Source organism: Taudactylus pleione, unplaced genomic scaffold (assembly GCF_031769625.1).
Source record: "Taudactylus pleione unplaced genomic scaffold, aTauple2 ptg000579l, whole genome shotgun sequence".
Taxonomy (NCBI): Eukaryota; Metazoa; Chordata; class Amphibia; order Anura; family Myobatrachidae; genus Taudactylus; species Taudactylus pleione.
Window position 1 is genome coordinate 5,860,313 of NW_028284981.1, and position 14,493 is coordinate 5,874,805.

Consider the following 14,493-nt stretch of genomic DNA (forward strand, 5'->3'; position numbering starts at 1 on the left):
CTCCCACTGAGCTCCTGTGTTAGTGTATACGTCACACTTAAAGAAAAAGTGGGATTTACTGGTTGTATTCAGCATTTAGTTCTCGGGTATCCCTTGTGCATGATCTGTTTCCAGGGCTAAGCGGCCAGCCAGGATAGAGCCGCTCAGAGACCACATGACCAGCTTCCTACAAAATGGGCAGTCTGAGAAGAATCTCCAGAGCTCTGTAGAAACGAGTCTGAACCTTATATCCAATCACTTTAACCCTAAATGGGCATTTTACTTGGTCAACTAAATGTTTTTTTTTGGCTTCAGGTCTGTATGGATAATGGAGAGCTCTTCTAGCTTGGAAGGGCTTCCAGAACTTCAGCAGTGATTGTCCTTATATGTCTGGCAGGAATTGGAGCAGATCCAGTCTCCTTCTGGTAGTCATACAAGCTTTGATGCAGAAGCTCAAAAACCAAATAGGTATTATCCACAGAAGTATACAATTCATTTTCTAATAGGAGATTGATCGGAGTCAACATCCTTAAATCGCATTCAGCATCTTGATCTTATTTCTTATTGTGTAGCTTCTGAACGGATCATTATCATCACAGGCAATCTGATCATCTTTAGAACTCACCTCTCATAATTATGCTGGGATCCGTGGTTGATAAGAAATGTGTATTCTGTTTTTGGGATAAGTAAAAGTTAAACCCCACAATTATATCTTTTTTTACAACTTTATTTAGGTTTACAATTCTAACAGTACCAACAATAACAAGCATAGGGTGTATTAAACTCCCCATTGCCTGATGAGTGTTCCCTCCTGACAGTGCAGGGTAAATCATCAACCATAATCATAATGAAATAATGACACAGAGACTTGTATAAGGGGAAAGGAAGGTCAGCTTTATTTATTTTTAAACTAATTAAACTATTTAATTTATAACTGAACTAACGAATAGAAGAATAAAGAAAGACAAAGTATGGTGGCGCAGAAAGAACGGCCCCACAATGCAATATCACCAACTGCATACTCACATCGATCTTCTAAATGGGAGGCGAGCAGCCAGCCCATTACCACGCCCAATGTATCCACCTCCCACCCCAATGACACGACGTGAGGCCCACCTGGTTAGGTGGTTGCCGCTGACGCCAGCCTAAGCCATGTATTGGAAGAGAGAGCACCTCAAGCTCCAAAGACAGATGGTGACTGCTATCGTTCTTTCCCACCACAAGAAAAGCTGACACCAAACAACTTAATGAATAAGAGAGGGAGGGCGGGAAACAGCCGACCAGAGAAATTTCTATAAAATGGCTTCCAAGCAGCAACTCTGAAATAGCACTGACCCACCCCCTACCAATCCTATAGGCTAACCAAACCTAACCCCACCCCACAACACTATCTCACTAAGTAACTAGCCCCTTCTTGTCTAGAGGCCGACACCCACGGGCTTGGGTGTTTAACTCCTTGCATATGAAATGCACTCCGTGCTACATACACACACTCAGTAATCCAAGAAAAATGAAAGAAAACTGAATAGGTCTTCTAAAAGTTGTAAAAGGTTATGTACAGACTAATATATTAAAGTCATCTGAAGGTGAGTGATACCACCCGCAGTTGCGCTGTATCAATTAAAGACCTGTCCCAGCCACAGATAATACACTGCCTTTGCAAACTATTACTTTACAGGTGACTCTGATGACAGCCATCTCACTAGAGATGAGATCCCTCTAAAATAAGGCCATTTTGGAAAAGGGAGTATGGGCCAGTGACATTAAAATAAACTTTATTAACAAAGAAAAAATGAGCATTGAGAGAGGACAGATAAAGGATACAAATGGTCAGTAGGCAGAGGAGCAGCTCCCTGAGGCTGAAACAGTAGGAGGAGAAGCTGAGATTGGCCGCTGCCATTACACGTAAGGAAGGGTGTGCTGAGAGTGTGGCTCCTACAGAGAAAACAAGCTGATGTGCGGTTAGGTGAGGCAGAGCCTTTCCTGTCATACTTGGGTATACTCCAGTTTTGACTATAAAATTTTTTAGAAAAACTTAAAGCAAATATTATAAATATCCTCTTTGTATTATTCAAATCAACTTTCTAGTCAAAATTGTGGAGTAAAAAAAATGTATGGCAGGTGAGGCACTGCCTCCCCTGTCTACCTTTTCCGCACATCCCTGATCAAAACTCTCCAAATTGGTGCACCTTTGTATAATGCCCACATGTACCCTCGGGTTCATATATGTATCTGTAAATCTGGCTCTGAAAATAGCCAGCGCCTCCCAAGCCATTTACCTCATCGCACGTCTGCTGTTATATCTGCAACAGTGCTACAAAAATTCTATTTAAGTAAAAACTATTTTGTGCACGCCGCATTAAATGAAGTACTCCAACGTGTACACACAATGTAGCAAATGTGACCTTGGCTACCACCATTCATACCATATTGCACACAGTAGTGGCCTGAACCAGTTAAGATGTGGAATCTGCAATTATTTAGGAAGGAACATTTACTGAACTCTTAGGTAACCTATTGAATGTTACCTAGGACTGCAGGCATTATAGTCAATGTAGGAATATTGTAATTTTAGATTATTTATGAATCATCTCGTTCTGCACAATCAAAGTGATATTGTGCATATTGAAACTTGTATTTAATGTTCTGTGGCATCTACTTATCATTAATTAATTTAGGTCAAACTGACCCATTCCAGTCACCATTTGGTGTCATTATTAATACATACAAAGAATGCCATTGTCTGCCATTCTGTCTGTGGAAAGAATCCTTGCCTCTCTGTTGGTTTGTGGTCTGAGTTGACAGTTGCACCCAAGGAATAAGTAAGAAGATTGATCCACCACAGAGGTAACTCCAGTTACTCCCAGCACCACAACATTTGTATCTTCACATTTAATAGGTAATACAGGTGTCTGAATCAGAACCACAATATATTTAACATCGCACAAAAAAAAACAATAAAAAAGAATTATAATCTACTGAAAAGAGGTCAATCATAGCCAGCTTCTTTGTAGTAATCTGATGCAGAACCATCTTAGAGACAGTGGTCACAATAGCTCCTTCTGTCCATCTGACTCACTGCTCCACTTCTGTAGAATCTTCTCCGCAGCCTCCAGCGTTGTATCCTCCTAAACACACAACCACCAGTCACTAGTGTTTCCAAACAAGAACTTATGTCTGCAGCCATCCAATAGCAAACTCTGCACCAAAATGTCACTTATTATTATTATTATTATTGATAGTCAATTAATCTAAACATGTTACAGCTTTTAACATACTCTGGACTGTATATATAGTTTGTTATGCCCTATAACATGAAGAGTATGGGGTAAATTTACTAAGATGGGAGTTCTATTAAGAAGTGATGTTGCCCATAGCAACTAATCAGATTCCAGGTATTATCTTCTAGAAGGTGCTAGATAAATGAGAAGTAGAATCTGATTGGTTGCTATGGGCAACATCACTTCTTAATAGAACTCCCATCTTAGTAAATGTACCCCTATATGTGGTGGCGAGTAAAAACAAATCTCATTAGCATAAAATCAACTCTAATCAACCACACAAACAATAATGCCTTAGGGTTCTGCCTAACTGGTCTATATTGAGATTACAGCTAATTATATGCTACCAAGAGATTAGTTAGTAAAGTATCATTTATATGTCCCAGTTCTTATACTTAGCGAGTGTTCAGGAAACAAAAGACCTTTCATCAGAATGATCAGAAATAGGGATTCACACAATAAGAAACAGAACAGAAACTACCCCAGCGCCATACATTTCACAGTAATCATGGCCAAGATAGCACAAAACTACCGTCCAGATTATCAGATGCCAAATTATATGAACTAAGGGCCTTATTCCTGAACGCAGGCTTCAGATGGTCAGGAATCTGCGCAGGCGCCGGACCCGTATTGCGCACATGCAGAACGGGTCCTGCGTGTTCGCATGCAGAGCGGCAGCAGACTGTCAGTGATTGACAGTCTACTGCCGTTTGTGGGCAGGAGGGGGCGGCAAAGGCCTCAGTTTCCCGAAACAGAGGCGTGTCGCCGCCATTGGCTGACAGAGAATTCCTGGCCTCCTTCTCTCATCTGCAGCGGTTGGCTTGATGTTTTCGCAAATTAACCGATGCTGCGTTGTACAATGCAGCTCGGATAAGTAATGTCTGCTGCATTACCGTAAGTGCAAGGACGGAATTGCAAAGCTGCTTGTGTGCAGCTTTGCAATTCTGTCCTAAGCTGAATCAGGCCCTAAGTGTTGAGTTTTGGCCATTCAGGTTGAGTAACACAGAGCCCAGGTAACTCAGACCGGCCTACTTTTCCTGCCTGGAATATAGGGAACAAGGTAGGAAGAGGTGGTGGGACTTGATGCGAATGGGCGGAGAAATTGCATCATCCATCTCCCCATCAACCTCAGTAAATTGTAAAACTCTCAATTTGACAATAATAATAATAAAGTTTGCTGAGGTGGGTGGAGCTAAATTCAAATAATGTATTGGCCCCTCCCACCATATGACATACAAGCACCCTTGCAGGAGAATTACCTGCTCTCTTGGGAATACAGGACGTCTCCCCCTAATTCAGGAGTCTTCCAGACATTGCAGGTGGGTAGGTAACTAGTCCGGTTGGTAGATTATGTAATCTACTGACATTTTGCAGTATACAAAATATACCATCAGACCTCTCTGCATGCCCCTATAATGCCATTAGACCCCTCTCCGCATGCCACTTTTATGCCAACAAACTCCTCCACAAGCACCTTTTATGCCATCACACTCACCAATTTGCAATCAGACCCCTCCGTATGGCCTTTGTCATTTAAATAAACACACTAAAATCACCAATCCCCTACTTAGCTTCTCTGTGGGAGCCCATGCAGAGAGGTGGAGCTGTGGGACAGCAAACATTCTACCTGTGGCTCTCGCTGGAGAACCATGTTCCTCACTAGCTGACTCGCTGTGACCTCCTGGCATTGTGTAGAGGAGGTGGTCACATGCAGAACATGCCCACAGTGCAGGTCCTAGCCCCTCTAACCACCGTAAGCCTGCTTCTGCTCACAGCTACACGCTTTGCCATTAAATGTGTTGCCAAGCTGCAATCTAACATCTGAGTCGTGTAGTGTAGTGTAGTGCAGCTGGGAGCAGAGTGTGACTTACATGCTGTGGAGGCGGGCGCAGCAGGCTGGACTGAATTGCCTAGCGGGCAGCATACGACCCGCGGGCCATATTTTGCCTCCCCTTTCTAACTCCTACTTGTTCAGTGAGGCAGACTCTATAGTGCTTCACATGCTTATCATAAAATCCTATTCTGAATTGAGGACCCCTAAGAAGTGAGTCTAAGCAGACATTCTGTGTTGATCTTTACAATGTGTCAACCATTTAACCCTGTCGACCTAAATCCATGTCTATAGAATGATGATCGACTTAATGACCACGTCGACCAATTGACTGTTGACATTCAGAAACATTCGACCTTGTGGCGTTGACCTTCTGAACTGTTTACTGTATACCTTTTACACCACTCCCGCTAGTAAAACATAAAAACTACTGGTTCAAAAGCTCCTACATTCATGGACTTTATCCCAGAAGCCTCCTGTGCTGGAGTGAGGCCACGGTATACAACCACGAGAGACTTTACAACTTCCTAATCAAATTCTGAACCGCTGGGAAAATCTCATAGAGCTGTCAAATGGAAAAGTACCTCCAAACCGTCCCAAACATATTTACCTTTACAAAGCAAAACCTGATGTAATTCTCAAACTGCTTCTGGTGTGGAACACTGTAAAATGCTGAAATGGGTATAGCAGCTAATTGCTGAAAAGGCAAGAAAAACAGAACAAATGAGTTATCCCTTATTGTGATACAACCACCGATACTTTCAAATTCCCAATGTGCCATATTAGCCATTTCCTCTAAATCAAAGCATCAACAGTCCAGCGCTCAGACTCCTGTTTCCCCCCAGTCCTGTCCGCTATTGGAATCCCTGCAGGTGCTGTCATTTTCTGTGCCGGGTAATAAATGATAATAATGATAATAAGGGGCTGGAAGAAAGGTACCACTGGCTAGGATACAAAAGATTGTCAGTGCAAGAGAATCCCAACTGGATTGTGTGGCATCCGTCCAATCACGTGTCATATTCAGTGCGCAAAGGACTTTGGTCAGCTCACCCTAAGTCATGCTACACTGCTGCAACTGCCCATATAAAATACATGATAAATATGCTGGGGTGAGGAGAGGGGAGGCCCTGAGCACTGGTGCTGGTACTGGTGTCAGGTTGCATAGGTTTTCTCCACATATATTTATTTAATATGATTATTTAGTAAAGTGGAAGTGCACCCAGGAGAGTGGGGAACTAGTCAAATTAGGAAACACATAAAAATAGACTTGAACCTACTAAATTATAAGACTTAACATTTATTGATAGTAATTAAATTTTACAATAGTAAAATACTGCGTGTGTCCAAAAGAGACCTAACACAGTAAATCACACAAAAAACAACAACAACAAATAAACAGCAAAATGACCACATGTCAAAAACTTGTGTGGAGTGATGGTGAGCATTTACGTTAGAAATTGCTTGCAAAAATGGTAATTGGTCACACATAGACAAATCAGGAAATATTTATACATCTGTGGTGAAATAACACCAAAATCATGTATGTTATGGTGATACCAAATAGTGGTAACTATCCAGAGATTAGGATTCAAAAGGTAATATATCTAGGGTGAAAATCTGTTATAATCCAGAAACAATTAAATATAGGACACTACAGTGTCTTGTATATTACACCCATCTATATATATCGGACAACCTCTTTTAGAATATATGGTAATAGCAACTAGAGATGGGCAGGCTGGGATCCATTCAGATTTTCCCGCCAAATTTTGGGCCTGAGAAAGAGGCAAAATGTCATCTTTTGTGGACTTTTGTCCATTAGAGATGATGTTTGTCCATAAAAGATGACATTTTGCCTCTTTCCGAGACCCAAAATTTGGCGGTAAAAATCCAGACCGATCAAAACCTGTACATCTATAATATCAACAATATTGTGAATGGAGCCAACAGAAAGCACATATACACAGCATGTGTGGCAATTTTATAGTATCACAATGTCTCTCATAGAACGCAGCTGAAAATATATATCTGTAGTAGAACCAAACACTGATTTGTATCGGAAAATGTAATTGAATAAACAATATTTGTCTCATTAGTTTTTGGTTGAAAATACAGTGATGGGGATAGAAATAGCGCACAATCTAGTTTCAAAAACTCTAAAACATTGTTGATACATTGTATTCAGTAGCGGTGTTCACAATGCAACATTGTAAATGATAAGTGTTTTCATATATCTTCACAGTGTAGCTGGTATGGTATACTGGGTAACATACATAAATCATAGTCTCACACTGTACATATTGTAAATGAGAAAAATAATGAAAATTCTCCAGTGAAACAAATATCTTGGACCAGTGAGCCACCATTGTGCACATGGTGACCTCCCCCAGCTATTAGGACACTGTGGACCTGACTAACCACCATCATACTGGTACACTTCACCTAATGTATTGGTCCTCTCCCTTATTTCCCTGAGACATCCCTGCGCTGTCTTACAGACATCAGGGCTGCCACGGTTCTACACGGCGAGAGGACTTTTACTGCTTATATCTATTCAGGTTTTGGGATCACTCTACAGGCACGCTCACCTGCTGGTCACTGTGTATCACCACACACAGCAGGGGCACGCTCATCTGCTGGTCACTGTGCATCACCACACACAGCAGGGGCACGCTCATCTGCTGGTCACTGTGCATCACCACACACAGCAGGGGCACACTCACCTGCTGGTCACTGTGTATCACCACACACAGCAGGGGCACGCTCACCTGCTGGTCACGGTGCATCATCACACACAGCAGGGGCACTCTCACCTGCTGGTCACTGTGCATCACCACACACAGCAGGGGCACGCTCACCTGCTGGTCACTGTGCATCATCACACACAGCAGGGGCACTCTCACCTGCTGGTCACTGTGCATCACCACACACAGCAGGGGCACGCTCATCTGCTGGTCACTGTGCATCACCACACACAGCAGGGGCACGCTCATCTGCTGGTCACTGTGCATCACCACACACTGCAGGGGCATGCTCACCTGCTGGTCACTGTGCATCATCACACACAGTAGGGGCACGCTCACCTGCTGGTCACTGTGCATCACCACACACAGCAGGGGCACACTCACCTGCTGGTCACTGTGCATCACCACACACAGCAGGGGCACTCTCACCTGCTGGTCACTGTGCATCATCACACACAGTAGGGGCACTCTCACCTGCTGGTCACTGTGCATCACCACACACAGCAGGGGCACACTCACCTGCTGGTCACTGTGTATCACCACACACAGCAGGGGCACACTCACCTGCTGGTCACTGTGTATCACCACACACAGCAGGGGCACGCTCACCTGCTGGTCACTGTGCATCACCACACACAGCAGGGGCACGCTCACCAGCTGGTCACGGTGCATCACCACACACAGCAGGGGCACGCTCACCTGCTGGTCACTGTGCATCACTACACACAGCAGGAAGCAGAATCCTGTGAGTGTTTCTCCCTTAGCTACTGCACTATCATTCTTTAATCAGACTCTCTCATCAGCTGTGGGCTTAGTTAAACATGCATCTGCTCTGCCTATGGTATCAGATCACTGAATTCACTCTGAAAGCAGATGCACAGAACACCTATAGAAACTTGACATGACAGAAATTAAAACCATGATGGCAATAAAATATATTGAATGTAAATAACCTTTATAAAACATACATCAGAAAAAGTATGCACTGTGAATATTATCTCAATAAAACAGATATCAATAATAATAATAATAATAATAATAATAAAGTTTGTTTAAAATAAATAATGACCAATCAATATGTAAAAAGTCCTCGCTAGGAACCAACATCAAATTAGTTGAAGCAGTCTATCAAGATCATAGTTCTCACCAGACTTATATATCGAGGAACATAGAATCTTTGATCCTCGTTAATCAGACCTGTAACACTGAAGGACCCAATGTAACACCGGTGCTCTGTATGGATACAGTACGGAGTCCCAAGTTAAGGGCATGCAGCCCAGTAGTCCCAACTTGCGCAGTTCCGAAGGCAGTAATTTAGTTAGCTTGTGATTGGTCATTATTTATTTTATACAAGTTTTATTATTATTATTATTGATATCTATTTTATTGAGGTAATATTCACAGTGCTTGAATTTTCTGATATATATTTATAAAGATTATTTACATTCAATATAGTTTATTGGCATCGTGGTCCTCATTTCGGTCATGTCAAGTTTCTATAGGATAATTGTGAGATATTAGCGCATCACCATGTGTGTATGTATATATATATATATATATATATATATATATGTGTACATTTAGTTATATACGTTATAGAGACTCCATAAACAATATAACTAGATTTAAGCTGGGTACACACTGATAGATATACCGCTCCCGTTACATTGAACGGACGATATAGCTATGGTGCATCGCCAGGTGAGTACAGCGGATATGCCCGTGAAGAACGTCATTCGCAGACATATTCGATCTGCTGTGCAGCACAGCAGATGGCTAATATGTCTGAAAGATCTATTGGTCATCTGCTGGTGTGTACGGGAGATCCGCCGATCGCCTGTACACATGCTGCAGGGACCCGGCGGTGAAGAACAGCTCAACTAGGCGGGCAATTTAAATGCCCAACCATTTCAGTTGTCAAGCTCGGCACAACGGGCAGACGATTGGTAAGTGTGTATACACTTACCAACCGTCAGAGAGGTTGGCGGGTCGGCCGGCGGTAAATCATACTGATTCCATAAAGAACAAATGGTAGTCGGCATTCGACAAACTGCAAGTTGTCAACTCATTGCTACGAATCTCCAATTTGTGGCAGATGATGTCCGTACCAGACGTAATTTATATGCGACACTGCTATGATTGGGGTACATATGTGTTTTGTCTTGCATTTTACCCCTGAAACATCATTCCTTATTGCCGAGATATGCAGTGATAACAAAGAACACCTTTCTAAAGCCTGTAATAAAAATGTTTTTGAACAGTTGAAAAAAAAAAAAAAACTAAAAACAACACAAATAAAAGTTATTGTTTCAAATAACAAGTATTTTCCAATCTCCAATCAATATGATACTGGTAATTGTCAGCCCGCTCTTGTCACTGGTTCAGCCCAGAACCAAACCAAATCCCACAATCTGTTTAAGAACCCTTGGGTGATTATCGCTATGGGATGTAAAGAACAAGTTTAGTTCTAACGTGTGCCCTCTACAGCCCATGGTTATCCAGTATCTCCCAGATAGAATGACAGAGAAAAGCAATTCAAGTCTTGTAATTGTGAGAACAGGGTGAGAACATTTTACCTCCACCGCCAATAGGATAATTCAATATTTTACAGACAACCATTTTAGTCAGTTACGAAACGTCATCTCTAAATTGATTTCTTCTGTAGTTTTATTTTTGAAACTGAGGGCTGTGTTTGATATTTCTGTAGTATAGTGTAGGCCTGTGACTTCCTGCCCTGCAGGCCCAATTCATGCTGCAATGTCAGTGAGATAGCATGGAGCTGCGTGATGCCCCCACAACGCCAGACGTATATTCATAATACACAATAGCAGCAGAGATTCACACTTTTTGGTAAACCTAAAAATGTGTAGGTTTGTAGTAAGGAAAAGAATATAATATACAAAAAAAATTTGAGTCATTTCTGAAAAAAAAAAGTCTCACCTTATTTTTCATCATCCACTTTACAAAGTAGTTATCATACGGCACAGTGTCATCAGCGGGAGGTGGAACCTCAGACTCTGCCCAGGAAAATAAAATCAGTGTCAGCTGTATCTTTTTTTATAAGTGTCAATTATTTCACGTTCAATTAGCATTATTTAATAATATGGTGCTAGGGGATGTAGTTGGGATCTCGGTGCACACAATGTCGGCGATTGCAACACCAGCTACGGAATCCCGGCTCGTCAATCTCGGCGGCGATCCCAAAGGTAGAGGGTTAGGGTTAGGGGAAGGGTTAGGCTGTGTGTGTGGGGGGGGGTATGCAGTCGGGAAGCTGGCGGACCTAATCCCGACATATGGCTTCCCGACTGTCATATCCCGGCATGGGTCTAAAGACAGGCGTCGATATGTCATTAGAAATAAGCCGGGAGCCCGATGCCCATCATCCCGAGCGAAGGGACCCCGGGCGCCGAGCGCGGATAGCCGCGGGGGGGGGGGGGGGGGGGATGGGGAGGGTTAGGTTTAGGGATCCCGGGGAGGACTTAGGGTTAGGCACCCCTGGGAGGTTAGGTGTAGGCTAGGGGAAGGAGGGGTTAGCGTTAGGCACCCCCGGGTCGGATTTAGGATTAGGCCCCCCTCCCCCCCGGGGTACTTAGGTTTTGGCACTTCGAGGGGGGATTACGGATAGGCACCCCTAAGGGAGGGTTAGGGCTATGGGGTAGAAATAGGTTAGTATATACTTACCTTTGACGATCGGGATTTCCTCCTCTGCCGTGATACCGCTGTCGGGATTCCAACCGTCGGGCATGGGTCCGGCGGTAAATCATACGGATTCCTGTGGGAGGGGAGGGTGAGCTAGGCTGTAAGAGCAGAGGTCTCGGGTTTGACTGTGGGAAAGGTGAGTTAGGTGTAGGGTTACGGGAAGTGTTGGTTTACTTACCTACAGGTATTGTGACCTCCGGCATTGTGTGCGCCGGGATCGCGTACTCAACTCGGTGCTCGGTGTACCACTGTACTGTAAAGCATAGCAACCAATTAGATTGCAGCTTTTTGCCACAGTTTAGTAAAAATAAATGTCTAATTGGCTAATAGAGATCCAGCATATTTGTGAACCATTATTACATAAGCCCCAGTACAGGTTGAGTCTCCCATATCCAAAATGCTTGGGACCAGGGGTATTTTGGATATGGGAATATTCCGTATTTGGGAATATTTGCATATCATAATGAGATATCTTGGGAATGGGACCCAAATCTAAACACAGAATGCATTTAGGATTTATATACTTATACATACAGACTGCAGGTAATCTTATATAACATTTTCAATAATTCTGTGGCTCAAACAAAGTTTGTCTACATACAAGAAATTCATATACACTTTATACACAAAGCATGAAGGTAATTTTATACAATATTATTAATAATTTTTGTGCCTTAAACAAAGTGTGTGTACACTAAACCATCTCAGTCATGCTAAGAAAAAAAATCCATAGTCCGGGAATATTTGGATATGGGAGACTCAACCTGTAACAAGAAAGCAGCTGCTCTCCTGTGATTGGAGAATTCTGAGCGTAAACAGACTTACTGAAGCGAGAAATGTCAGCGATCATAAAGTAAGACCCTTGGGAAATAACCGGTTTCATCCCCGCCAATGAGAGGCAACGGTAAAGCCGGTCCCGCTTCTTCTGCAGCTCGTCCCGCAGCTGTACAAAGTAAGAATCCGGCTGTCCCAGCCTCTCCAGCTCCTTCTGAAATCCGTGAGCCACTGCCTCCTAGAGAGCAAACGGGGGTTTCAAATTAGTCATGGAGAGCCCCCACACAGTTGTAATAGATGGAGACTGTCTAATCCAGGGGTCATCAACCTTGGCCCTCCAGCTGCTGTGTAACTACACATCCCAGCATGCACTGCCACCTTTTTGATATAACAGCATGCCAAAACTATGGCAGTGCATGCTGGGATGTGTAGTTCCACAGCAGCTGGAGGGCCAAGGTTGAAGACCCCTGGTCTAATCCTTCCCTTTAAAAAGAGAGCTTTACCCTCTGGTTTCTAATGTCTCCTGATTTTCTGTTTCCCCTTACAGCCATCGGCTGATTGTTTACCGAACCTAAGTAGCCTTCTAGCTCAAACATATCCAAATATAAGTACAATAAATCAGAGAGAAAGGCAGACTAAAGGCACAAATAATTACTATGTACACAACTAGATGTTTTTGGGTATGTACAAACCAGATTATGTTTCAGACTATTAAAGAGCAATAACAGTGTGGTCGGCCATATTATGGGATACATGGAATATTTATGAGAACTCAGTCTATCATGTTCTCATGAATGCAGGCATTACAAGTACAAATAAAACAATGAGGGACAAGCTGGTAACTGTGTAAAGTAGCTGCTGTATCCATAGCAACCAAACATTTGCTTGTAATTTCTAAACTGCAATAGAAAATTGTTACTTACAGTAGTATCTGATTAGAACTGCAGGTTGCAGCATGGTCTTCCCATAGATACCTGTGCGCTCTCCACCTGCATTCTAGTCATTTTTGGGTGTGGAGGAGGTTTGTTAGCGCTAAAACCTAACCCCCTAAAGCGTTGCATAATCTGCAGATACTACTGTAAAATAATCCTACTTCTAACATAGCAGTGCTCTTACCCACCATGTCACCCCTCCATTGCCTGATTATTGTCCTACCTGGGCACCAGTTGCGCAGTGATACACAGTATTCTGATGGACAGTCCTGAGGTGTTTAAGAAGATGATCGGGCCCTAAGGTCCAGCCAACCTGTAACAAAGATTCTGCATTGATTTTTAAGCAATGATGTTACATGGAGTCTAACGGTGACTCATTAAGTCCTATCAGATACGTCACCTTCCATCCAGTAGCACTAAAAGTCTTTCCCGCACTTCCAATTGTGACTGTACGTTCCCACATTCCCGGGAGACCAGCTGTGAGGAAACAGAGTGGGGTCACTTTATGGCACTGTGTACAGGTAGGATGTATTTGGTGCAAATGTTCAAACATTAAGAGTGTCTCAAACTTTTCCCAATTATACACGTTTAATGTCTGAAAGTTTTACCGATATACGAAGAATACGGAGCACGTATTCTATAAAAGACTGTGAACCCCCCAAAACTAGAAAACGAAGCATCGAAGTCAGCTGGTAACTGGGCTCCCGGGTGCCCTGTGCCGGCCCGGCCCGGCCCCATGGGCCTCATTCAGCAAGTATCGCTGTTGCAATGGCGGCAGCAACCGCGTACGCAGTTCTGCTATGAAATTATGCAAATGTCTGCGATCGCAATGCCGCTGCAGCGCAACATAAAGACGCCCTCTTCCATTTACTCACATCCGTAATACCGTGCAAGTCTGCGAAAAACATCGGTACCATCGTGTACCATCGGAGCCTCACGCACAATTAAGGCAGGTCAGACCTTACCCCGATATTGCTAAACTTCCTGTACGCAGCTAGAGCTCATGCTGGGTATGCCGACGATGTGGCTAATTTATGCATGCCCCTGTAACGGCGTTGAAACATGCTGGCATGCCTGCGTTTCTCCAACCATCACCCCCCGTCACCCTGCGATGGGACTGCGTAGTCACTGCGATCGCAGTCTCGATTGCCGTGGCTGGTTCGCGCACACACGCACTGCGAAGCATACGCATGCACAGTATGTAACAATCGACCTGGTGCATGCGTTTTTGCACTTGCGATCCTTGCTGAATT

The 14,493-nt window shown here is 43.4% G+C and overlaps 1 protein-coding gene across 9 annotated transcripts in view; it reads right to left on the reverse strand.

Annotated features, from left to right (window-relative positions):
• Positions 1–861: 861 nt before the first annotated feature.
• KYAT1 (kynurenine aminotransferase 1) overlaps positions 862–14,493 on the reverse strand; it is a 43,088-nt gene continuing 29,456 nt past the window's right edge. For 8 of the 9 annotated variants that reach the window (XM_088453438.1, XM_088453442.1, XM_088453441.1 and 5 more), the window contains 7 exons: positions 13,641–13,717; positions 13,464–13,553; positions 12,360–12,546; positions 11,713–11,787; positions 10,776–10,852; positions 5,702–5,788; positions 862–3,107 (listed from right to left, as the gene is read on the reverse strand). In XM_088453438.1, coding sequence (XP_088309564.1) covers positions 3,027–3,107; positions 5,702–5,788; positions 10,776–10,852; positions 11,713–11,787; positions 12,360–12,546; positions 13,464–13,553; positions 13,641–13,717 — 674 coding nt within the window. In that variant the 3' untranslated portion in view covers positions 862–3,026. The remainder of the gene's footprint in view (positions 3,108–5,701; positions 5,789–10,775; positions 10,853–11,712; positions 11,788–12,359; positions 12,547–13,463; positions 13,554–13,640; positions 13,718–14,493) is intronic. The other variant, XM_088453436.1, reaches the window with a different exon arrangement.